General features: G+C 49.7%; 1 protein-coding gene across 2 annotated transcripts in view; it reads left to right on the top strand.

Moving 5' to 3' along the window:
- The window catches only part of DAPK2 (death associated protein kinase 2), a 117664-nt gene that overhangs the window by 67274 nt on the left and 25750 nt on the right, over positions 1-24640 (top strand). For both annotated transcript variants that reach the window (XM_021694092.2, XM_044918420.1), the window contains exon 4: positions 6941-7079. In XM_021694092.2, the coding sequence (XP_021549767.1) occupies positions 6941-7079 (139 nt within the window). The remainder of the gene's footprint in view (positions 1-6940; positions 7080-24640) is intronic.

The following is a 24640-nucleotide window of genomic DNA, read 5'->3' as shown; positions in this document are numbered from 1 at the left end:
ATGCTCTTGAGATGCCCCTGTTCCTCCCAGCAAGGCTCGTGGTCAGCAACGGTTATGTGCCCTCTTCTAGTAAGCTGTCACCGTCCACACCACCAGTTGCACACGGGTGTCACACTGGTGACTTGCATGAGCTGCCATGCTTGCTCAGATGTGTGTATTCATAGTTTCTCTGTCTCCTCATTTTCTTTCAAGCTGTCTCACTGTTCTCAGGGTGCCTGTCTAGGGAGTGCTAGGGATTGCCAAGGCCCTGCTGAAACCATATGTGCCCGGGGTCTGAGAGGAAGGACCTCCTGAGAGAGAAGGGCTTTTCGTGGGCTTTTGTGTTTGGACTTGGTGACCCCTGTTGGGCTGATCAGCAGCCTTTGGCTGCCCGGTCCTCATGGTGCCCTAATAGGTCAATGGGTTTGCCCAGTGCGGAAACATGAGTATTAGTGCCTGCCTGTTCCGTTGAAATGGCAGGTTTTGTGGATGGGCCTGTCCCAGTCCCACTGCCCCTCTTACCAACCGGTGGTCTGGTGCCGGGCATGCTCTGCTTTCTGCTAAAGTGACTGGTACTCAGAGGACATGCCCAGCCCTGATTTGAGTCCCTTTTAGCTGTTGTTACCCCATCCATGACCTCCTTAGCAGCAGCTGCCTCTGGTTCAGGGCTGTTGAAGGCAAGGATGGGAAGGATTCCGTTTTTCCATATAAGTTGACTTCTGTAGAGCATAAAGGATGTTTTCAAAATCCCAGTAGATTAACTCATGTCATATGTGGAGCATGCTCTGGAAAATGTAAGTCAGCCCTGGGAGGGTTGGACAGGACTTCCATCCAGGTCCGTGACGGCTCTGGGGCCTCCCCGACTCCCAGCGAACAGAAAGCAAGAGCCTGGGAGAGTGACCTGACAGAGCACCCCAGGGTGTCGCCAGTGCTTCCCAGTGCCCCCAGTTGAGTGCGGCTTCCTCGGCCTGAGCCGCTCCAGCAGCATCCTTCCCTAATCACTGCCTATGCAGGTCGTTTCAGCACACGTTCACAAAAGAGTCAGAAAAGCGTTTCTAGCAGGCAGAGCAACCTGCGAGAAGGAAGATCAGCTGAGCGGGAAGGGGACTGATCCCGGGGATGCTGAGAGGAGAGCAGAAGAGGCTCAGACTGTTAGGTTTTGCTTTTCATCTTTAAGCTAAAGAGGTTTGGGATGCGAGAGGGGAGACATTTGGGAGGAGACAGGGAGCTCCAGGGAAGAGGTTTTGGGGCTGAGAAACCCTTGGGAAAAGCTATGTTAGGGGGAAAATGAACAAAACCTTGAGGAGAGCTGCCTGAGCGTGGATGTGAGTGTCCCCAGCGTGGGTGTCTGGTTTGGACATTTACCCCAGTGGGCTCATCAGCCTCCCACCTTTCCAGGACTCTGGGGGAGATTCTGAAGACCTTTGTGGCTATTCCTTTCTTTATCCAAAGGAGACCATGTCTTAACTGGTCTCCTGCCCAGATCACACCTTTAAACAGAGTGGCTGATTACTGCCTCCCAAAGTCCTCACCCAGCCTGGGCCTTCACATCAGCGGCTCTGGGTGACAGGACACACCCCCATTATCATGAGATTCTTTTACACTTAGGCAGCATTCTATTTAAGGTAGGAAGGGTAGGATGTGCCTGAGGCCACAGCCTCACAGGACCCAGCAGGGGCTGGAAGGACAGAAAACAAGGGCCAGGTGGCGTTCTGTGTTTCAGAGGGGGGCGCTGTGGATTTGAACATTTGCACAGGGCTCCGGACAGATCTCTTGCCGATGCCAAGGTGTCACTTCTATATGATACAGAATATTCTATATCATGTTGATAGATTTAATGCTTTTTTTCCCCTTTGTTCTTTTATCCGCCTACCTTCTATTGAATGCCTCTGTTACACAAGGTGCTGTGGAAGCAAAGATAACCTAGCTGGGGAGAGAGACAGACAGGTAAAAGCAGCGAGGTATGATGAGGGCTCGAATGCGAGTGTGGCTGAAGGGGATGTGTGAGCACCACCCACTACTTGGGGTGGCTTTGAACTTTCCTCATTGCACCAGCTCAGGCTTTATAATGGGGAGACAGTGTGGTGAGAAAGACACATGGTGGGCTGGGGCTGAGAAGATCTGGCTCTAAATCCTGTTTCTGTGACTGACTGTGTGACCTTGGGCAAGTCACTTGCTCCCTTGGCGCCTCGGTTTCTCATTTGAAAAATCAGGACAGGGGGTGCCTGGGTGGCTCAGATGGTTAAACGTCTGCCTTCGGCTCAGGTCATGATCCTGGGGTCCTGGGATCGAGCCCCACATCGGGCTCCTGACTCGGTGGGGAGCCTGCTTCTCCCTCTCCCTCGGCCTCTCCCCCTGCTATGCGCTCTCTCTCTGTATCTCTGTGTCTCAAATGAATAAATAAAATCTTTTTAAAAAAATTTAAAAAAAAAGAAAAATCAGGACAGAAGTCCCATCTACCCCTCCAGGAGGATGTGAGTCTCAAGGGAGAGAATGCTTGGGGAAGCACATTGCACAGGCGGCAAACTTAGAGTAAACTCGGAATCAAATGCCCTTCCACCACTACCACGCCTGGTATCGATATGGTGCGTGGTATTTACTTCCAGGAGTTTACCAAGGGTCTCATAGCACTTGTCCAACTCTACAGCAGGATTCTGCCCTCCTGGGGCCAATAGGCTGGGTTTTTCCCTCATTCCTGTTTTTTTTTTCTTTTAACTCTTTTTTTTTTTTTTAAAGATTTATTTACTTACTTGAGAGAGAGAGACAGAGTGCATGAGCAGGGGGAGGGGCAGAAGGAGAGGGGAGGCAGACTCCCGGCTGAGCGCAGAGCCTGATGCAGGGCTTGATCCCACCACCCCGAGATCATGACGTGAGCCGAAATCAAGAGTTGGACGCTTAACCAACTGAGCCCCCCAGGCACCCCATCCTCATTCCTGTTTTGCAAGAAGAAAAGCTAGGCCCTGGGACTCTCCTGTGCCACATCCCCAGGGAAAGGTTGGCTCTATAGGGAAAGATTGGGACCACCGTCCTGGCCCTTTGACCAGACTCAGGGTTTCTCCTTCAGCAGCTAAGAGGGGGCTCCACTTTCCAGCACCTGCCCAGGTGGGAGTGGGGCAGAAGATGGCCTCACCCTTGAGACACATGGAAAAATAGTGCACCAGCCTCATGCCCAACACTGAGGCAGCCACTGTGGGCTGCACCCAGCTGAGCGGCTCTAGCAGACGGCATGTTCTCAGGCACCAGCTCACCGGTGCCTCTCTCAGGCTCTCTTCACCCCTTGAGCACCACTCCCCACTTTCTCTAAATATTTACTCAGCATCTATTATGTGGTAGACACTACACATAAAGATGAGGACCTGATTCATGGCTCCTGCCCTTGAGAAGCTCACGCCCCAGCAGGAGCAAAGGCTTCCGACATTCGTCTGTCTGCCAGAGGGAGCTATTTTTAACCCCATTTGACAGATGAGCGAAGACTGAGGTGGAGAGTGATGCGCTAGGAAGTGACAGAACCAGCATGCCAGCAGGCGTGCCCGTCCCCTCCCAGGCCAGCCAGCGCTCGGGGACTTCCTGCCACATGCATGCCCTGTGCGCGGTCCCGTCTCTGTGCCTTTGCTCGTGCTGTCTGCCTTGCTCCCTCCGTCCAGGCCCTCCCCGAGCCTCACTGCATCCCCAGCGCCCTCTCCCACACTAACCACATGTGGCAAACAGTAACGTCACGGCGGAAGCCCCTGCTGGTGGAGTGCTGGCACGCGCCGGTCACTGGGCTGAGTGCCTTGCACCAACTCATTTGCTCTTCAGAACGACGTGAGCACCAGTCCCCGACAGACACTGCTGAGAGAGGTAGGGCAGCTCGTCTCCCGTCACACGTTAGTCGGAGAAGACAGTGTTGGACGGCGGCCGGGGCCCGGACATGACCTTGACCGCACACTCCCCTGCTGGGAGACCTTGCACGGCCACTTCCCCTCCTGTGGGCCTCAGTGTCCTCATCTGTTATGGAGGAACTGCCAGGTGGTGATGGTCATAATGTGGGAGGGCAGCTGAGGGAGATGGCTGAGACTGCCCTCCCCTCCCCCTTCCCCCGTGGGAGTTTACTCTTGACTTCTGATTATGGTGGATTTCAAACATACACAAAAGTAGAGAGAATAGTGTGAGGAACCCTCATATGCCCATCACCCAGCTTCAAATGATCAATGTTTTGCCAGTCTTGTTTTATATAAAACTCCTACTCTTCCACCTGCCCCCACTCCCAACTGTTTGTTTGTTTGCTGGAATATTTTAGAGCAACTCTCAGACATCATGTCACTTTACGTATAAATACTCTAGTGTGCATCTCTCACTGATGATGGTTTTTAAAAATGTGGCCTTCATATATCTATTACACCTGAAGGAATTATCCAGCCGGGCCTCGGGACCACCGAGGCTGTCTACACTCCAGTCCATAGGGATATTTTTCTGATAGACCCAAAGATATCTTCTTACGGTTGTTTTATTTGAATTAGCAACCAAATGAGGTCCATCTACTGCATCTGGTTCTTTTGTGTCTTCTGTCTCCTTTCTCCTATAGCAGTTCTCCTTCCCCTTCTTTCTCGATGCTATTGATTTGTTGGAAAAACTAGGTCATTTGTCCTGTTGATTGTCTCACAGCCTGGATTTGGCTTATTCCCTCCTCATGCTGTTAGTAAACTTATTCCTCTATGTCTTGCATTTCCTGTAACCTAATAGTTAGATCTAAATAAGATGCTCTCCGTATTGGCGCTGTTCAAGAGAAATATAATATGAACCATATATGTGATTTGAGATTTTCTACTAGCCACATTGAATCAGAAGTAAAAAGAAATAGGTGAACTAATTTTCATCGTATTTTTTATTTAACCCAATATATACAAAATATTATTTTAACACGTAATCGATATAAAAACCATTAATGAGATATTTTACATTCTTTTTTCCATATTCCATCTTCAAAACCCAGCATGGTTTTTACACTTACAGCACATTTAGTTCATTCTCAGTGTCATGGTTAGCGTGAAATACAATCCTATCAAAACAATAAAGTTGTGTTTGCAGGAAAATATTTTATACCACTTCAGTTTTTGAATTAAAATGACTTCAAAATGGGGTGCCTGGGTGGCTCAGTTGGTTAAGCAGCTGCCTTCGGCTCAGGTCATGATCCCAGGGTCCTGGGATCAAGCTCCACATCGGGCTCACTGCTCAGCAGGAAGCAGACTTCCCACTCCCCCTGCTTGTGCTCTCTCTCTCTCTCTCTCTCTCTCTCAAATAAATAAATAAAATCTTAAAAAAATAAATAAAATAAAATACTTCAAATGAAATAAGATTTAAAATTCAGTTCCTGGGTTGCACTAGCCATGTTTCAGATGCCCAGTAGCCACGTGTGACTAGTGGCTGTTCGGTTGGACAGTGTTCATAGAGCACATTTCCATCACTGCAGAAAGCTCTGTTGGATAGCACTGAGCGAGGGGCTTAAGCGGATGTAGGCGTGAGATAACTTCATAGGTGTTGCTGTGTACTTACCTGTGGTACCCATTGTGTCCTGTGGGTCTGTTTTTCATGATGCTGAGATTGATTAGTGGGTCCGTGGGTGCTTCTGGACATTTTTAAAGAAAGGAGAAAAAGGAAATTTTGGTGCTCTTTGTTTAGGATGAACTAGGTGGCAGGGAATGAGTGATTCCCCCAAACTGGGACAGAAGCCATTCTGGCCATGTAAGAATCTTCTGAGGACACTCAGTATGAGATAGTGGTTGAAAGTCATTCTGCCTGGGTTTGAATCCTGACTGCCACTTACTAGCTCCATGACCTTGGGCAACTCACTTAACCTCACTGAGCCTCTGTTTTTTTTTTTCAGCTGTGAAATAGGAAAATACTAGGACTTAGCTCATAAGGTATTGTGATGGTTAAATGATATAATGTGCCTAAAGTACACATTATGCACAGAGTAAGTATTCAATGAATATGAATTACTGGTATTATGTTATTGTAAAAATACAGGTTCCAAGGCTTGGGGGATGGAGAATCTAATTTGTTAGGGTCTGTGGTAGGACCTGGGATCTGCATTTTAAACAGGTTCTCCAGGTGATCCTGAGTTCTTGGACCCCCTAGCCCAGATCCCTTGCCAATATCTTTCCCTGGGATGACCCTTGGCTCTGTCCCAGTCCCAGAGAAGCACATCCTGGCTGGATACCCCAGCACACATCAGAGGACAAACAAGCTCAGTAGGGTTGTCAGATTTAGCAAATAAATATCCCTTATTGTATCTGGCAACCCCACATCTCTAATTCAGATAAAACTGTAAACCAGTATTTACAAGGGAGGTTGTTTTTGCTCTGTGGGCCTCCATTCCTGCCATACCTACCATAAGGTGCGAGAGTGGGGAGTGTGAGGACAAAAGTAGCATTTTCAGATTTTTAGATGGGTCTAGAATCCATGCCTAGATTCTCTTGAGCTTTGAAGAGGCCATCTTTTGTAAAATGAAAGAAAGGGCTTTAAGAGCCATCTTACTCAACCTGCTCATTTTGCAGGTAAGGAAACTAAGGTCTGCCTGGAAGGTAAGTGAGTTGTCCAAGGTCAGTGGCAGGGCCGGACTAGAACCTAGGTCTCCAGTTTCTGGCCCAGCATACGTTCCTCTTTGTCATCCCAGCACTTACTTCTGTCCTCTGCCCCTTCAGTCATGGGGTGGGGAGAGATAACACGCAGGGTAACCCGAGGCCCCCCTGGTGACTCCCCAAGAGCGGTTCCTACCCTTGTGATCCAAAGGGAAGAATACAGCGAATAGAAGCAAAGTCAGTTCTTGGTGCTGGCTGGACAGAGCCCCAGAGATGGGTGAGGGGATCCCACTGTCTGTCCAGATGGTGGGGGTCAGGTTCAGGAGATGCACCCATGGCCTGGCCTCTTAACACACAGGGCTGACCGGGCCTGCCCCCCTCCCCTCACCGGTGTCTTGCAGAGTGTCGGGAGGAGAGCTCTTCGACTTCCTGGCCCAGAAGGAGTCGCTGAGTGAGGAGGAGGCCACCAGCTTCATCAAGCAGATCCTGGAGGGTGTGAACTACCTTCATGCCAGGAAAATCGCTCACTTTGATCTCAAGGTCAGTGAGGGAATGAGGGAGAAGAATCATTTTAGGAAGAACGGGCCCAGTCACTTCTGACATCACTGCTAGGAAGGGCTCAGTGTCCTTCTGGCCCTCTTCCCTTGTCTTGCCATGGAAAGCTCTGAGCTCCTAGGAAAGAAATGATGCCACAGAAGGCGTCCCTCTCCTCAGTTTCATTTTGCAGATTGGGCTTTCTTCACATAGGGGCTGACTGCAAGAAGCTGCTTCTTCAGACCACAGGTACCTTATCTCTTTCAGGCAGTAGGTGGGGTGTCATTTTTAAATAGTAGACCACTTACAGGAAACGTGAAACCAAACACATTTCACAAGGCTGGACTCTTCAGTAGCCAAGAGCTAACTCATGAGGAGGCAGAAGTGTTAGCGTTCGGGCGAGGACTGCTGAGGTTGGCTGGCTCTCTGCGCCCCCCCCCCCCCGCCCCACAGCCTCCAGCACCCCTGGCCCAGAGGCCATCAGTCTTGGAGCCTAGGGACCGCTGGCTGCCCTCCCTGTTCCCATCCCCTACTGCGGACCAAAACTGCTTCCAAGGGGCACTGATCATTTGTGGTAACTGGTATTCAGGGTCGAGAAAGTTCACTGTGACCACATAGGATCTCAGAAAGCAAGAGTGTGGTCAAAGTAGAAGGATCAGTTCCCGTAGTAACTGAGCTCAGTTAGTGGACTGATAAGCCTCTACAGACACCCGAAGCATAAAGATCCTCTAACCCGTGATCAGAGGGACCTATTTACTGGGGTGAAGACCTACTCAGTTTTCTATCCAGAAGTTCCTGTTGTGTTTCAAGCATTGTGCCATGTGCCTGGGTACTGCTGCAGATACAAAAACCAGCTGAGGCCCTGTCTGGGCTCAGTTCCTCTTTTCTAGGAAACCTAGTACAGGAGACAGAAAAGATCAACAACTCGAAGTGCTATGATAGAAGGACGTATAGGGGAGCTGGGGAGCTCAAAGGAGAGGGCATCTAAGTCAGACTGCAGTATCCGAGAGGGCTTCCTGGAAGAGGTGATATTTGAGTTGAATTTAGAAGGACTGGCAGGGGTTACCAGAGGGGAAGGGTCTTCTAAGGAAGAGAGGCCAGCAGTGTACATGGTCTGGAAATGGCACAATGCATTCAGGGGCGTACAGGCAAAGGGTGGATGTTCCGAATGGCTGGAGAAACAAGCCAGGAGGAGAGCAGAAGGCAGACACAAGGGCGTGAGAGCCAAACCAAAGAGGTTGAACTTTACCCTGAGGGATACAGAGTCGGCGGGGGAGCAGGTGATCAGGGAGGCGAGGCGAGCGGAGGTGTGTTTCAGAAGGATCTCTCTGGCTGGAAGGCTGGGGAGAATGGGGACACCTGGAGGCTGGGGTCCCAGCTGGGAGGCTCGTGCAGTAATCTGGGTGAGGGTGTCCTTTGGTAATGCACCGAGCAGGAAACGGTCTACCTGGATTGCACTTGTGTCTCCCTCCTGACGGTACTGTGGACAGTTAACTTGTCGTTTCCTGTGTCTTTACTGGCTCCAGGAGCCTGGCCTCAAAGTGGGCTCCTTTGGCTTTTCTCCGCCAGATCTGGTAGAGGTAGGAGGAGTTGTAATCCCATGGGTACCATGACAGCAGCAGCTTCATGCTGTTTAATCTGCTTGTGTGGCCGCTGGGGGGTGGGGAGGGTCGGCTTGGAGGCGGCCAGGTCGGGGTTTGGTCTTCATTCTGCTGTATACCAGGACGCAGCTGAACCTCAGTCCTTCAGCTTCAGCGCAGATCATCCCTACCTGGCACAGTTGTTGCAAGGGTTAGAGAGAAGCAGCATTACGTGCCGGCTCCCAGAGAGCGCTCTGTAATAGTCCCTGCTATTGTTATTTCCCCTCCCAGAGTAGAGGAAAGGAAAACACAACTCTCGTTACAGGATTCTGGGCCCATTAGACTAGGAAAACAGGCCTGCTAGCGCAGTTCTCCGTTTCCCAGCAGAGAGCTGAGATTGGTTGCTGCTGGGGCATGTCGGGCTCCTGGGCTCAGTCTGGCTGCTTTCCACGACCTGGAGACAGTCTGGGTTTGCCCCGGATGTGTGCAGGGCGAGGATGCTGCTAACCCCCATCTTGGCCTCCTGTCCTTAGAGCTGTGCAGACTCTGAGCCTTCTGCCCCCTCCGCCCCTGTCCGTGGTCCCTTGGCACAGGCCCAGCTGAGCAACTTCAGGAAGTGATGAGTAGCTGCATTACCTCATGATGGGGTAGACACTTCCTGGAGCCAGAATATGGGTATGCTTACCCCTGGCTGGAACTTTCCCCCAGCTGGAAAGGATGATGTAGAAAGTCCCGCTGGTAGCTTAGAGGAGGGTTCTCGGTTCCATGTTGTTTCCCATCATCTAGAAATCATTTTACACGAATATGTTTTTCTTCCTGATTTTCATTCTCTATGAGGTGCCTCTGCTTTCCTCAACTCTTGTATTCTCTTGCTCCTCACCAAGTGAGTCAGGCTAGCCTCGTGGTCCCATGAACACAGCTGCCCTGTTGTCTCCAGGCCCCTACCCGTGACCTGCTCTGCATGCTCCTCTTCTGGCTTGAAGGAGCAGGTGATGGAGGAGGGGCAGCTCTCGCCTGCCTCTGGAATATACGAACGGCTTCTCCTGGGGCTGCTAGCTGATAAGCTCCTCCTGTGTTTAGTCACGGTGCTAGAGAGGTGAGGCCCTCTCCCGGCTTATGACACGCTCCCAGCCTTGTGGCAGAGAGCAATAAATGGACAAATTAACGTATGATAAGCAGTCTTGGGAAAACAGATCGAGGCAGTCTACTGCCCAGAGATCTGTGATGGGCCCTTGTCATCTGTAGGATAAATGAACCCATGGTCAGCATGGCATTCAGGCCTTTCGTACACTGCCTCAGCCCTGATTCTGACCTCATCCACTTTCCCCCACTCCAAAACACTAGCCCCAGGCAACAAGAGGACAGATCCACGTTCTGGCCTTTCTCCTCCTCTGTTCATGCTGTTCCCACCCAGGAAGCCCCTGCTCTTCCTTTCCTCTGTCCATGGACTTCCTTCCTGCTCATCCTTCTAGGCCCAGCAGAAAGCCTATTTCCTCTGGGAAGGCGTTACCATCTCTGCTCCCCACCAAAGCATAACTAAGAATGAACCTGCCTCTCTGCTTCTGTTGCCCTTTGTACAACCCTCTGGTGAGAGTATCTGTCGCTGTCAGTCACTTTCTGCTGCTTATATCTAGCACCGTCCCTGGCACATGAAGAGTTACTCAGTGTTGAATGAGTGAGTAAATGAAGGCATGAACGCCTTAGTAAGACCAATGCATGCATGGAAGGCAAAGGCCCTTTCATGTCACCTGGAAAATGCAAAAGAGGTTACAGGCAGGTTTCAGTCCAATGATGTGAACATTTTTTTTTAAGATTTATTTATTTATTTATTTATTTATTTATTTGACACAGAGAGAGAGAGCGAGAGAGGGAACACAAGCAGGGGGAGTGGGAGAGGGAGAAGCAGGCTTCCTGCCGAGCAGGGAGCGCGACGCGGGGCTCGATCCCCGGACCCCGGGATCGTGACCTGAGCCGAAGGCAGACGCCCAACGACTGAGCCACCCAGGTGCCCCGATGTGAACATTTATTGAGGGACTACTGTATGCCCAGGGGTAGAGTGTCAGACATGAGTGTGATATGGCACCTCCCTTCCAAGGGCCCACTGTCTACCAGGAGATGGCCATGGTGGGACTCGGTGGGGAGGCCACCTGAAATGAAAGCTAACCATGAGTCTTGCCAACAAGAGCTCACTTCCGGGGGTAAGCGTTCTGCCTCAGCAGAGGGAATAGCATGCCAGTGTGCGTTGTAAATACACCCCAGGAAGGCCCATTGATGTGGGTGGTTGTGGGTGGTGAAGGTAGATGATGTTGCCCTGTATTTACATGGATGGAAGGAACCCTGGGGCTGACTGCCCCCAGCACCAGGTAGCACTCAGTGTGCCTTCAGACATGGCGTCTGCGGGGTGCATTACCAGGAAGGAGGTTTCAGTACCACTCAGGAACCTCACCCTGGTATGCCATCCCAACACAAATGAAGGCCTTGTAGAGGGCGGGTTTGTGTGGTTTTGTGTTTATTTTGCATTTGGGAGTTTCTCTTCTGAGTATGGGTGTGTCTTCCCTACACCCCAAACCCAACAGGAGAATTCAAAAATGGAAGGTTGTCCTCGGGTCTGACTGGTATTTTCAGCAAAAAGAACACGCCGTGAGGATTAAATGAAATTATATGCAAGCCAGGAACCCAGAACTCTCATGGGGCTTTTTGGTTTTATATAAATAGTATAAGAAGTGAATTTCTGAACAAAGTACCCCCAAAATCCAAATTCCTCTATGCCCTGATCGTCCTTTGAGTTATTTTTATGTTTGTGACATGATGGGGTCTGCTCATCAAGCTTTCACAGAAATGATACTAATAATACTTTGAATGTTTATGGCACTTTCTGGAATATAGTATGCTTACACATTTGTTCTCTCATTTGATCCTCATGGCCACTCATGGAGGTACAAGGTATTGTCCTTTTTTTACACACAAGGCAATTGAGATTCAGAGAGGTTAAGTAACTTGTCCAAGATCACGCAGGGATTAAATAACAGAGCTGGGGCTTAAACTTAGCCAATGAGGAAACACTAAGCCAAGCTGGGTGCCACCAGGTGTTCTTTCCCCAGATTCTGACAGTGTAGATTTCTTACTTCCTTGGGCCATGCCTCTGACACAGCATTAATCCAAAGGTCTGTATTGTGCCATGCATTTCTCTTTCACACAGTTCATATCTCATCTGGTTACATTGTTTTTTATTTCTAATAAGTTATTCCTCATATTTAAAAAAAATGTATATTTTATTAGTTGCTATAAAATGTGCATGCATTTGAAAGTAGAACTTGTAAGAATGAGGCTGTTTCCATACTAAAACCTGGCAACATGAAGCAAAGGTAAAGCATGGTAGAGATTTAACTGTCGGGATAGAGTAGGGTGAAATTGTGAAGTTTCAGGGCAGACCACAGTCTGCCAAAGCAGACCATGGAAGCCTTTTTCCCTCAAGATTTTTTATTATGAAAACATTTCAAAACATATAAAGAAATTGGAAGACTACAATGGACACCATTACACCTTCCCCCTAGATTCAACATGTAGGCGTATTTGCTTTACCTCTTTCTTTCTTTAAAAAAGAAAAATATATATTTATATAAAAAGGGATTTTTATATATTTGTATCTACACACAGATACGGATATCTGGCCTCCGGTGAGGTTTCATGGGTTCACACAGTACATATGTGTATGTATATATTTTAGAATTAAAAACATTTTAAATAAAAATTAAAATAAAAAACATATGTTATTTTTAAAAACGTTGGTATAATTTGAAAGAAGATTCTAGCCATCCTGACGCTTCACTCTCAGCACTTCTGTGGGCATCTACCAACCTACCACCGTTATCACACTTAAGAAAATTAACAATAATTGGTGGAAGACCTTTAATTAATGGATACACATGATTCTATTTTTGATTTTGAAAGAAAATGCTGGCAGGGCAGAGAGGATAGCTGGGAGAGAGTAGGCCAGTTGGAGGTAATGATAAGAATGTGGGAAAGAGATGACCCAAAGGTACCCTTTCGCATTTTTTAAGTGAAGGATGGTCTTTTATGCTATTATAAAAAGTATTAACTCATAGAACACACAGAAACCTGCAAAGAAGTTACCCATGGACTTTCTACTCCAAAACAACCATTGTTAACATTTGGTGTATTTTCTCTAGCTTTTTATGAATAGGTGTGTGTGTGTGTGTGTGTGTCAGCGTGCTTGTAACTATACTACTTTTACAATTTTCTCTTATGCTTTTTTCTACTTTACATTTTAACCTGAGCAGCCCACATGTGCTCTAAAGTATTTTACTTTGCTCTAGAATCTTTTTTACAAGTCTTTTCTGATTTCCTTACCTTCTCGGTGTATTCTGAGGGGCGGACCCTGTTTCCTGTTCCTCAGATGCAAAGCTTAGCTTGTGCCCCAGCCTCAGAGTGGACCCCTTGGGCCCCTTCATTTCAAGCCCTAGAAATACACGCTGGCTGCTTTATCAACTCCTGCAAGGTCCCCCGAGGGCAACCCCAGGAGGAGTGAACTGAGGGTGCTGAACTTCTAAATAGTGGAGGGAAAGAACAAAGTGTGGCAAAAATTAAGCTATGGAGAGCCATTACTAGAAGAGTTGAGGGGTACCTTGCCGGCTCAGTCGGTGGAGCGTGCAGCTCTTGATCTCAGGGTTGTGAGTTGGAGCCCCACGTTGGGTATAGAGATTACTTAAAAATAAAATCTTTAAAAAAATAAAAATAAAAGATTTGAAATACAGACATGTTGAAACAGGAAGCATTAAGCCAACCAGGTGACTCTTACGAGATACAGCAGGAGGCCCCATGGTGAAGTAGAAAAAGGAAAGGATTGGGGGTTGAGCCTGCATTTGCATCTCACCTGCGCTGTGTGACATTGGGGAGGTCTCCTCTTTGACCTTGAAAGTGGAGGTAATATTGCCTCTTCTTCCTGTCCCACGGGAGTGGAGTGAGGGACCAGGGAGATATCGGTATTAATGAGAGGGCCCTGCGAATTCTGAAACTCCCTACACACACTGGTTGTGAATTTTAGCTAGTCTTATTGGCCCACATTTCTCCCAATTCCTCTCTTTCCTCCAAAGGGATTAGGAAAAGGAGGTGGGCTTGGGAACATCCAAAGTGGGGGAATGAATAAGCCTGTATTTTCCCACCAGCCGGCCAGGCAGTTTCCAAGGGTGGCAGGACACTGGGGAAGGCTGATACAGGTTGGCGTAGATACCGTGATCCCCATTTCTCAGATGCAGAAACTAAAAAATGCAGTGCTCTCCTCCTCTTTTGTCCCTTATTGCTTTTGCCATCACTGTTAGGTGCTCCGAGGCCTCTTGGGGCTTCTGGCTGTCCGTGCTCTCCACTGTGGTCCCTTGCCTAGGCTTGGCCTCCGGTGAGGTTTCATGGGTTCACACAGTACCTTCTAGGTTCTAGTCACAGCTCCACTGTCAGCCCTCCCAGTGCCACTCATCTCAGTAGGAGTGAAAGAATCTGATTCTGGAAGTAGTGAAGGTGGTAGAAAGAACAGATATCCTAGCACTAAGAAGGCCTGGGCTTAAATGAAACCCGGCTCCACAACTTAGCTGTGTGACCTCAAATAAGTTACTTAACTTCTCTGTTCCTTAGTTCCTCATCTAAAAAACACAGACAGCAACCTGCTTGCCTAAGGTTCTGTGTAATACTATTCTGGTAGCAGCCAAATCTCCAGAAAACAAGTGTATGTACACATACATACACAGAGATTTATCATGAATCTTATGATGCAAAGGTTTGTAACACAACTTATAAACAATAAAATATATGATACTTTTTATTGTAAATTCCAGAGAGCCAATTGTTTCTCATACAACGTTTTCTTTGGTTTTTGCCAAACCCTTGTATCAATAGCCAACCTATGAATGCAGTTGACACCCGAGTGTAGCTCTGACCAGAATGTTGGTTGATATTTTTGTCTGCATTAACAAGTAGGGTGAAAATGAAACAATGCTGGGGCGCCTGGGTGGCTCAGTCGTTAAGCGTCTGCCTTTGGCTCAGGTCATGCTCCCAGGGTCCTGGGATCGAGCCCCACATCGGGCTCCCTGCTCAGCGGGAAGCTTGCTTCTCCCTCTCCCACTCCCCCTGCTTGTGTTCCCTCTCTCGCTGTGTCTCTCTCTGTCAAATAAATAAATAAATAAAATCTTATAAAAAAAAAAGAAAATGAAACGATGAAGACATGTGTTAGAACTTTGCTTCTTTGTCAATGACAGGAATGACTTCTTTGCTGAATTGAATAATAGTTTCTGAATATTAAAAAAAATATGTCCTCTATTTCTATGCTCTACACAAAACAACAGCTATATACATGGCACCCTTTTAAGTTTAATCTGCATTCTTTTTTTTTTTTAAGATTTTATTTATGGGGGCGCCTGGGTGGCTCAGTCGTTAAGCGTCTGCCTTCGGCTCAGGTCATGATCCCAGGGTCCTGGGATCGAGTCCTGCATCGGGCTCCCTGCTCGGCAGGGAGTCTGCTACTCCCTCTGACCCTACCCCCTCTTGTGCGCTCTCTCTCTCTCTCTCTTTCTCAAATAAATAAAATAAAATCTTTAAATATTTATTTGACAGAGAGAGACACGGCGAGAGAGGGAACACAAATACGGGGAGTGGGAGTGGGAGAGGGAGAAGCAGGCTTCCCGCTGAGCAAGGAGCCCCATGCGAGGCTCGATCCCAGGACCCTGGGATCATGACCTGAGCCGAAGGCAGACGCTTAATGACTGAGCCATCCAGGCACCCCTTAATCTGCATTCTTAAGTGATCTTCTCCAGCACTTCTTAAGTCTAGAATCAAGAAGATAATAAATCACGTCCTGATCTATAGTGTCCGCCAGTTTCCATGGTGTCAATACCCCCACCGTGGCCAATTTCAAGGTGCCAACGTGCCACTGACCAGAGTTTGGAAGAGAGGCGTAGTAGGACAGCCTTATTTAGGATTTCCCCAATTCGGCGATAAGGGGCAGATATTACCTCAAGAGCATAGAGAATACTAAAATATGATTTAAAAAATTAGGAAGCAATGAGTTTTAAGTATTGTTTTTAATATGCCTTATTTCAGTATCAGTTTATAGAATTTAATTTTAATATTAATCTAGTTACGTAGCTCTCTTTAACGACCGGCTCACAAAATTCCTGGGCTGTCATGAGCCAACAGGCACCAGCTCCAGCACCTCCCTGGCACTTGGAGACTTTGCACACAACGTGAGAGCATTTTGTAGACAGAATAGTGTTATATGCGGGCTGACTGTTTTCAGCGGTGTAGTAACAAGAATGGCAGCCCGTGGTTGTTGAGCACCTCGAAAACATGCAGTCTCTTGTCTTGAGTGCTGTGCATGGGTTTAATCATCCATGCAACCACCCTGTGAGGGAGGTTCTGAGGTCATGCCCATTTTATAGAAAGAAGAGGTTACTTGAGGGCTCCTAGGGCATTGTTGTGTCTCCTCAGAACCCCTTACCATATTAATAGTCCCCTTTTGCAGACGAGGGGCCAAGGCTCAGAGAGGTGAGTGACTTGCCAAGGGCCACACAGCTAGTGCAGGGCAGAGTGGGACTCTAACCTGTGTCTGTCAGATGCCTGGGTCCTCCTCAGCACTGGTTTCCCAAACACGGCGCCGCCTGCTTCTGACTTCCTTGGAGAGCTTGCCTTACAAAACCAATACTGGAGCCTTACTCCTGGTGAGTTGATTTCATCAGTTTGGTATTGTTAACACAGTCCCCAGGGATTCCAGTGAGCAGCTGGCTCAGAAGGGGACCCCCAAAGCACAGCTTGGGGGTTCAGAATGTCTTGACTCAGGCCCAGGTTCCTCACTGGTTAGATGGGGGCAGCAGCTATCCACAGCTTGGTGGCTGTGAGGATCTAATAAGGTCATGTGCGGGGAAAGCCCACCACAAATGCTAGTTTGGCACAAACCATAGAGCCAGCATTGTTGATTGGCCCAAGGCTGAAAGCCAGTGGTCCTGAATGCCCTTAAAAGTGAATTTTTATTTCTCTCCATGCCACAGAGCCTAGAGAAAGAGTAGGTAGGTAGAGTGGGTTTTCCTTTCTGCTTTACCAGACAGGGCGATGGGAGGGCCATGTAGCAGCCTTCCCCAGAGGAGGAGGCCATGAGTGAGTGGCCAGAAGCTGTGCTTTAACAAATCCAAATGCAAATGAGTTGGGGCCCTTCCTGAAGCCACAGTTGTGGGTTTTCTGGAAAAACATGGAGCTGGGACAGGAAGCTGCAGAGGCCCCAGAGCCAAGATGGACATGCCCACTTTGCCAGCAGGCAGGGGTGACCCCAGCAGGCTCCCTTGTATCAACTAGAGGAAGGGAGGCGACAGGGGAGAGGGGAGAGCACGCAGGATCTGGAGTCAGCCAGAGCTTGAACCTTAGCTGCACTACTTATTACTGAGGCACCTTGAGCAAGTGCTTAACTGTCTGAGCCTCTGTTTCTTCATCTGTAAAATGGGGGTGATGATAGTACCTGCCTTGGAGAGTGAGAATCAAATGAGTATGAATGCTTTGTAAACTAAATGCTATAGGCTGGGCTATGCTGAAACCTCAAGCTGGGTGCTTTTAGGAACACAGAGCATGCAAAGCAGGCCTGCCCTCTGCAAGTGTTCGATCTGGTTGGGAAGGCGGACTAACACACAGGGCTCTCGGCAGTGGTGGGTGCTGTGGGGGGGCGAGGTTGCTGCACACTTGTGGACCTCGGAGAAGGAAGGAGAGCTGAGCTGGGTATTTAGATTTAGATGATACTTCCTGGGGGAGGTAGAATTTTGGTTGGGCCTGGAAGGATGGGTAGGAGTTCAATAGACAGATGATAAACACCCTCATTCTGGGAAGGAGAGACATGATCAAGGAAATAATCACAGAGGTGATGCTAACAGGTCACTTTATATGCCCTGTTTGATCCTCTTGGTAACCCTCGTGAGGTAGGTTTGATCATCACTACTAATGTATATGTGAGAAACCTGCCGCTGACAGGCTAAGTGACTTGCCCAGTGTCAGACTGGTAAATGGCCAAACTGAGATTGGAACCCGGGTTCTAAGGCTTTTAGCCATTATCTGTCTTGAGTCCCTAAAAGCAGAAGGTGCAAGAGATGGATATGTGACTGCACTGGTTGTTCAGTTGTCCAGGAAACAATTCCTGAGCACCCAGGAATTGCAATGCCAGCCACACTTGGGTGCAAGGAGTGGAAACGAGGGCCCCTATCCTCCTCCTGGGGCTTCAGGATAGTGGGGAGAGGACACACAAGGAGTTATAGTGCAGTTGATTAGCCGCCAGAGGCGAGTCAGGGTAACATGCCGGCGCCGGGGGGAAACAACTAGCTGCATGTGTTGGAGGGAGGGGGTCGCAGAACATGTTCCAGAATGAATGTGTCGGAGCTGGGGGTAGGGGGAAGAAGCAGCTTGTGAGGAAGGCCGTTCCAGCAGAGTGAACTGCAGGTTGGGGTAAGGGAGATAAGGAGGTAGGTTGGCATGTGGCGGGGTGATGAGTGTCCAGAGGTAGGAGGGCCTTGAATGCCAGATAGAGGGGGATCTTGTGCACGGGCCACACTGGAGCCTTGCAGAAGGGGCTGCCTATGGTCTCATCTCTAGTGTGCCAGGGGGTAGTTTGCTGAGGTACCGTGGAAACCTGCCCAGAGAGGCTTGGCGGCAGGCAGCCTTGCTTGCTCAGGTTGCCCAGCACTTCCTGAATGATCTGGGGCTGTGCTCAACATTTGCAATGAAGGTTCGTAAGCAGCTTCCTTGTCCCCAGGGCACAAACTGGCTGGGCCCCCGCTCTGCTGAGTTAAGCAGCCCCGCCCAGTGACAGGCACCTGGAGAGGACACTGGGTGGGTGGGGAGGTGTCAGGAGATTGGGCTCTGCTCCTTGCTCAGTGCCCTTGGCAGTTTCTTGACCTCTTTGAGCAGCTCTGCAACATGATGGGACTAAATGATCTCTGAGGTCCCTTGCAGCCTCAACATTGTGAACATTGTAGGGGTGACATGGGGGTAAGGATGAGTGGGACAGGAGGCAAGTCAGGGAAAGGGCATGTGCACAGGGGATTCACCAGGGATTCAGTAAGGTTCCCGGGGATGACTTGTCATTGCTACATCCCCGAGAGGAACGAACGGACAGAGCCACCATTACTTGAAATCATGCTGGGCATTGCTCCTTCCGTGGGCCATCTCTCTGGGTCTTTAGAACCTCCCTGTGCCATGGGGGTGTTGTCCCATTTTACAGATGGGAAACCAAGGCTGCAAGAGGTCCGTTGACTTTGGCCAGGTTTCACCGTGAGTGACAGCTGGGATTTGAACCTAGACCCGCCTGACTCTAAGTTCAAGCCTTTTGCACCTTACTATATAGCCCCCTGAGGCTGCGTTCATCCTGCAGGGGCTCTTGGACACACTGTACTGGACCGGTGCGGATCACCCACTCACATGGGTCCTGCCTGGAGGACCAGCTTCTGGTTTAGCCCCGTAGCAGGCACCTCTGACCAAATCCACTGGGACACGGTGGGGCATGTTGGCCTCTCCCACAGCCGCCTGCCTCGTGGGCTGAGCTGGGTGGATTTGTGTTGACAGGTGAGGGCAGTTTCACCTCCTGGGGTAGCAACTGCACAAGGCCTGTGCTGGGCAGTGGTGGCACCTTTGGGAATGTGATCCCTCCTTGTAGCCATGCTTTGGAGGTGATGTCACCAAGTGGGTAGTATTTGGTTGAAGTAAATAAAGCTGGAGAAGGACAGATGGATAGGATCATACTACCCCAGAGGGCAGCCTGGCTTGGGCCCAGCAGTCTGTGGTCACAGTGGCCTGTTCTTCCTTCGTGACCTGGAGCCAGGAGACCTGAACCTTTCATATGTCCTGCCTTGGGGCCCAGAAGAGTGGGAATTTGCCCAGCCAGCTTGGGAGGTTAGGCCACCTTGCAGTTGCAGAGGCTTGAGCTCAAAGGGGCTCTGGATCTCATCCAGTGTCTATTTTAGAATTGAGGGTGCTGAGGCCCAGAGAGAGGAAATGGCGTGCTCAAGTTCACATGGCCTTGTATGGTGGAGGTGAAACTGGAATTTCCTAGTACCCAGGCCCGGGATCTTTTCTAGGGCCCTATCCTGTTTGGGAAGGGGGGAGCAGAGAAGCTGAGAACCTAGACCTTGGGGAGCTGCTGCTTTACTGGCCCTCAGGTTGCCCTCCTTTCTCAGTCATCCTCCCTTCTGACCCAGGCCTACAGCAGCCCTGTGGGAGGAGTGCCCTAGGGCCCCCCAGGGGTGGTGGAGGACCTCCCTAGGACAGAAAGAGAAGGACCACTAACTCCCAGTTCTTTTAGTGCGTGTCAGCATATTTCAGTGGAGCACGCAGGATGCAAGACACCATAGGGGACGCCAGGAAACAGCACTGATCTGAATTTTCCAGGGGAGGCCACCACCCAGGAGAGGAGCAGAGTCACAATATGAGAGACAGCCTGCAACAGAGGGCCACTTGCTCATGAGCATTGTCAGCGCCAAGCAGGTTAGAGCCCAAGGCCAGGGGCCGCTTCACTGAAAAGTAAGGCAGTAAGTAGAAGGAGGCAGGGATGAGGCAAGTCTCTGAAAGGGTGACGAGGAGTAGGAAAGGCATTCTGGGCCAGGGGAAGAGCTGGAGCAAAGGATGGAGCCGAGCTGTCGTTCTGGGTGTGGTAATAGCCACCTGGAGGGGCTGGGGGGCAGGTGCAAGGAGGGGATGGGCCATGAGGCTGGGAAGGCAGCATGGAGCAGCCAGAGCAGAGCCCCGAGGCCTCAAATATCAGGCAGGGCATTTGAGCTTTCTCTCATGGTCAGTGGGACCACCGAAGATAGTTAACCAAACTGGGTGATGTGGTGGCCAGCAGGGGCTGGACTGCCCAGGAAACCCACCCCGACTCTGCCATTATGAGGTGTTGAACCTTGGGCCAGTGCGTTAGCTCTCTGAGCCTGTTTCCTCATCCGTGAAATGGGGGTGGTAACAGTGCTGTTGCAAGGATGACATGGAGCAGTAGTGGGCTGCCTGCCTTGGTAAATGTTCAGAAGATGTCAGCCCCTGCCTTGCCTCCTGGGTAGCATCAGGCTGGGTTCGTGGAGGCTGGGATAGCAAGAAGGAAGCCCTTCTGAAAGCAAGAGGAGCTGCAGATAGAGGGGCTATTTTCCTTTTTACTCCCAGTCAGGGCAGATCTGAGCCTGAAGGTACAATTGGTCCAGATGGGCCAGTGTGTGAGTGATGAGGGCAGGACAAGAGTCTGGGGCCTGCCCACCTAGCAGAACATCCCTGCCGCGCCACTGTGCAAGCCTGCCCTAGGTTGTCAGGCCCAAGCAGCATTCCCACTTCTCCCTGGGATAGATTCCCAGGACACTTGAGCCCCAGGGAAGGAAGATCATTTACTCTAGATGTTAGGAGCAGAAGCTTTGGAGTCCAACAGATAGAGGTTAAAAGCCCTTTGTTCACAAGCCAGTATTTCAGTCTTGGTTTCTCCTTCTGAAACAGAGGAGTGATGACATCCACCGCAGAAGATGGCCGGGAGGGTTCGATGAGGTAGAAAGTATGTCACGTGCGTGGTTAGCACAGTGCAGCCGAATAGTTGTCTTCACTCAGGAGACATTTACTGAGCACCTGGTGGATGCCAGGCTCTGTAGCTAGAAGAGGAACAAAACTCTCAGGAAGCGGGGCGCCTGGGTGGCTCAGTTGGTTAAGCGACTGCCTTCGGCTCAGGTCATGATCCTGGAGTCCCGGGATCGAGTCCCGCATCGAGTCCCGCATCGAGTCCCGCATCCGGCTCCCTGCTCGGCAGGGAGTCTGCTTCTCCCTCTGACCCTCCTCCCTCTCATGCTCTCTCTCTCTGTCTCATTCTCTCTCTCAAATAAATAAAAATTAAAAAAATCTTTAAAAAAAAAAAACTCTCAGGAAGCTTGTAACCCGGTGTGGGGAGACAGATAAGTAAGCCGTCACCTTGAAACGGGAAGAGACAGTGGAATCGGGGAAGCACAGGGTGTTATGGGAACTGGGGAGGATGTGTGCGCACATGCGTCGGCCTTCTGGAGGAGATACCATTTTTACTGAAACGTGAAGAGGAAATTAACCAGGTTGGGGACAGGGACTGTGCAGGAAGAATGTTCCAAGCAGGGGAGAAGTCACCTGCTGAGTGTTACGTTCTTGGGGTGGACAAGAACTTGTGGGGCCAGGCAGTACTCAGGTAGGAAAACGTGGCCTGGCCCTGAGGTTTTCACAAGCCATGGAGAGGCTATTTCTCCTGGCTGTGGGACGCAGAGGTGAGAGGACATAAGGCAAGGATGCTTCTCACCATTCAGAGCAGTGCTGCCTGGGAGAATTCAGCCTCCCGTTGTTCTTCCTTCTTCTCTGATGTTCCCCACCCAGTTCCTACTCCCCCATAATCCTGGGGGTCACCAAACCAGGTCCGGTGTGACTGCCTTTGTCCACTGTGGCTCCCATCCTCATGCAGAATGTGCTGTACCCCGAGCACACTGCTCATCAGAAAGCCTCGGGCCCTGACCCTCGGCCCCAGAGACAAGCCTCAGGGCCATTCCCTGGAGAGGAGGGGAAGTTCCCTATAACATGACTAAAGAATGTGGTGGAATGGAGGGAGGAGAAGCTTCCCCCGCCCCCCGCCGGGGTGATGGTGGGCAGTGGGGAGGGCACAGCTCACTGCATGGGGTGCCAGGACACTCGGGGTCCATGGGCAGCCATTGGAGGGCTGGATTGGGGGTACTGGAGTGGGGCCATCTGTCTGGGTCCTATTTCCTGACCTCCCCTGTCCCTACTCTCCTTTCTGCAGGGCCGAAGACCCTGCTTTGCTTTGGGAAAGGACTTTGACACATTTTCAAAATGAAAGTGGAGAGAAATCTCCGGAGGGGAAAAAGGATAAATAAGCTTAAAAAAAATGCAAAGGGGGATGTATTAGTTATTTATTTTCAAAGTCGGGGGAGGCCTCAGCCAGCTCCCTTGAGTCAAAGTTTCTAGCCACTCTGACATGAGGTCGCAGAGAGCCAGGAAGTTCGGGATGCGGCACCTGGAGTGTCTTCAGGTCAGATTTAGAATCAGTTCAGCTAATCTAGGGCCACCCTCAGCCTGCCTGCCTCAGTGCTCTGCACTGCAGGGGTGAACACACAAAGACCTGAATCCCTCCCTCCAGCTGAGGTAGAGGAGCTAGGACAGTGACAGCAAGGACTTTGGGCAACAGAGAGCGTGACAAATGTCATAACAAAAAGGTTCAAATAAGCACCAAGGGGACTGGGGAGGAGGATTCATTTCTGGTGGGTGTGGGGGAGGGGTACTCAGTGAGGAAAGCTTTCAAGGGCTAGCTGAGTTGAGGCAGACTTTGAAGCCCAGCTAGGATTTTAATGGGCAGATCAAGCAGAAGGCTTTCTAGGCAGAGCAAATAATGTGATCCAAGGTACAAGGTGGGAAATTCTTTAGGACTTTGGAAATAGGGACGTTTGATTTTCTTAATTTATTTAAAACTGCTTTATTGAGGTAATAAGTCATATACTATACCATTCACCCATGTAAAGTGTACAGTTTACAGAGTTGTGCAATTGACACCACAATCGATTTTGGAAAATCTTTATCACTCCAAAAAAAAAAAAAAAAACACCCCATACTCATTAGCAGTCACTCCCCATTCCCCCAGTCCTCGGCAACTACCAGTCTACTTTCTGTTTCTATGGATTTACCTAGTCAGGATATTTTGTATAAATGGAATCCTATAACGCATGGTCTTTTGTGACTGATTCTATCACTTGGCATAATGTTTTCTTTTTCTTTTTTTTAAAGATTTTATTTATTTATTAGATAGAGAGAAATAGCATGAGTGGGGGAGGGGCAGAGGGAGAGGGAGAAGCAGGCTCCCCACTGAGCAGGGAGCCCAACGCAGGGCTCGATCCCAGGACCCTGGGATCATGACCTGAGCTGAAGGCAGACGCTTAACCGACTGAACCCCCCAGGCGTCCCCGGCATAATGTTTTCAAGGTTCGTCCATGCAGAAGTATCAATATTTCATTCCTTTTTATTTTTCCTTTGCCTTCATTCCTCTTTATGGCCAAATAGGATTCCACTACATGGATATACCATATCCACCAGTTGATGGACATTTGTCTTGTTTTCCCTTTTGACATTTGATGTCAAATGTGACATTTGATGTTTTGGTGTAGATGTATGTTTTCAGGACATTCCATTTGAGTGGAGCCTAGGACCCTCATGGCAGGGAGTGGGAGGGGACAGGGTGAAGCAGAGCAACCTGCTCACCCACTCTGGACTCTGAGTGGTTGGGTGGGGGTGAGAAGGGCAGGCTCCTGTTCTGGCCTCACTGAGAGCCTGTGGTGGATGGGGCCAGGGCAGGGCCATCCCCCACCCGACACACACCCACACGATTGCATCAGATCTGACAGCAGTCTGTGACGCTGGAGATAGCCTGGGCAGCTGCTATTTTCCCTGTAAATCAGGTGCATTTGTCCCCCGTGTCCTGCCGAGGGCCATAATCAGTTAAACACATAGAGAAGTGTGAGCTACGTGGTTAGTCCAGAGGAGGGGAGTTTGTCAACAGGAAGCTGGCCAGCCGGGGGGACGAGGTGGTCAGGAAGCAAAGGTTAATAAGCCAAGTGTAAACCGAGGCTAGGCTCCTAGGCTCCCATCCCTCCCATCCTCACATGGGGGCAGTGGTTTTGTTTACAGGAAATGCTGCAAGTTTCTCACTGGCCCCATCTAACAGATTGGGAAACAGAGGCACTGCATGAAAGGGATCTGCCATTCAGAGACAGAAGCTAAGGTCTCTGGTGCTGCTGTAAGCAGCAGGCTTGGTAAAACCTGGGCCTTGCCCTCAGTGCTGTGCCTGTTTTTGAGTTCGCAGGAAAGTACAGGACACAAAAACAAGAAAGAGTTTTAGTCTCCTAAACAAGAATACCAAACCTCACCCTAACCCCAAAGTGAAGACACAAAACAGGGCTTTAATTACCA

This window comes from Neomonachus schauinslandi, chromosome 9 (genome assembly GCF_002201575.2).
Source record: "Neomonachus schauinslandi chromosome 9, ASM220157v2, whole genome shotgun sequence".
NCBI classification, from domain to species: domain Eukaryota; kingdom Metazoa; phylum Chordata; class Mammalia; order Carnivora; family Phocidae; genus Neomonachus; species Neomonachus schauinslandi.
The sequence above is the reverse complement of the archived record's forward strand: the minus strand, read 5'-3'. Positions and strand labels throughout refer to the sequence as shown.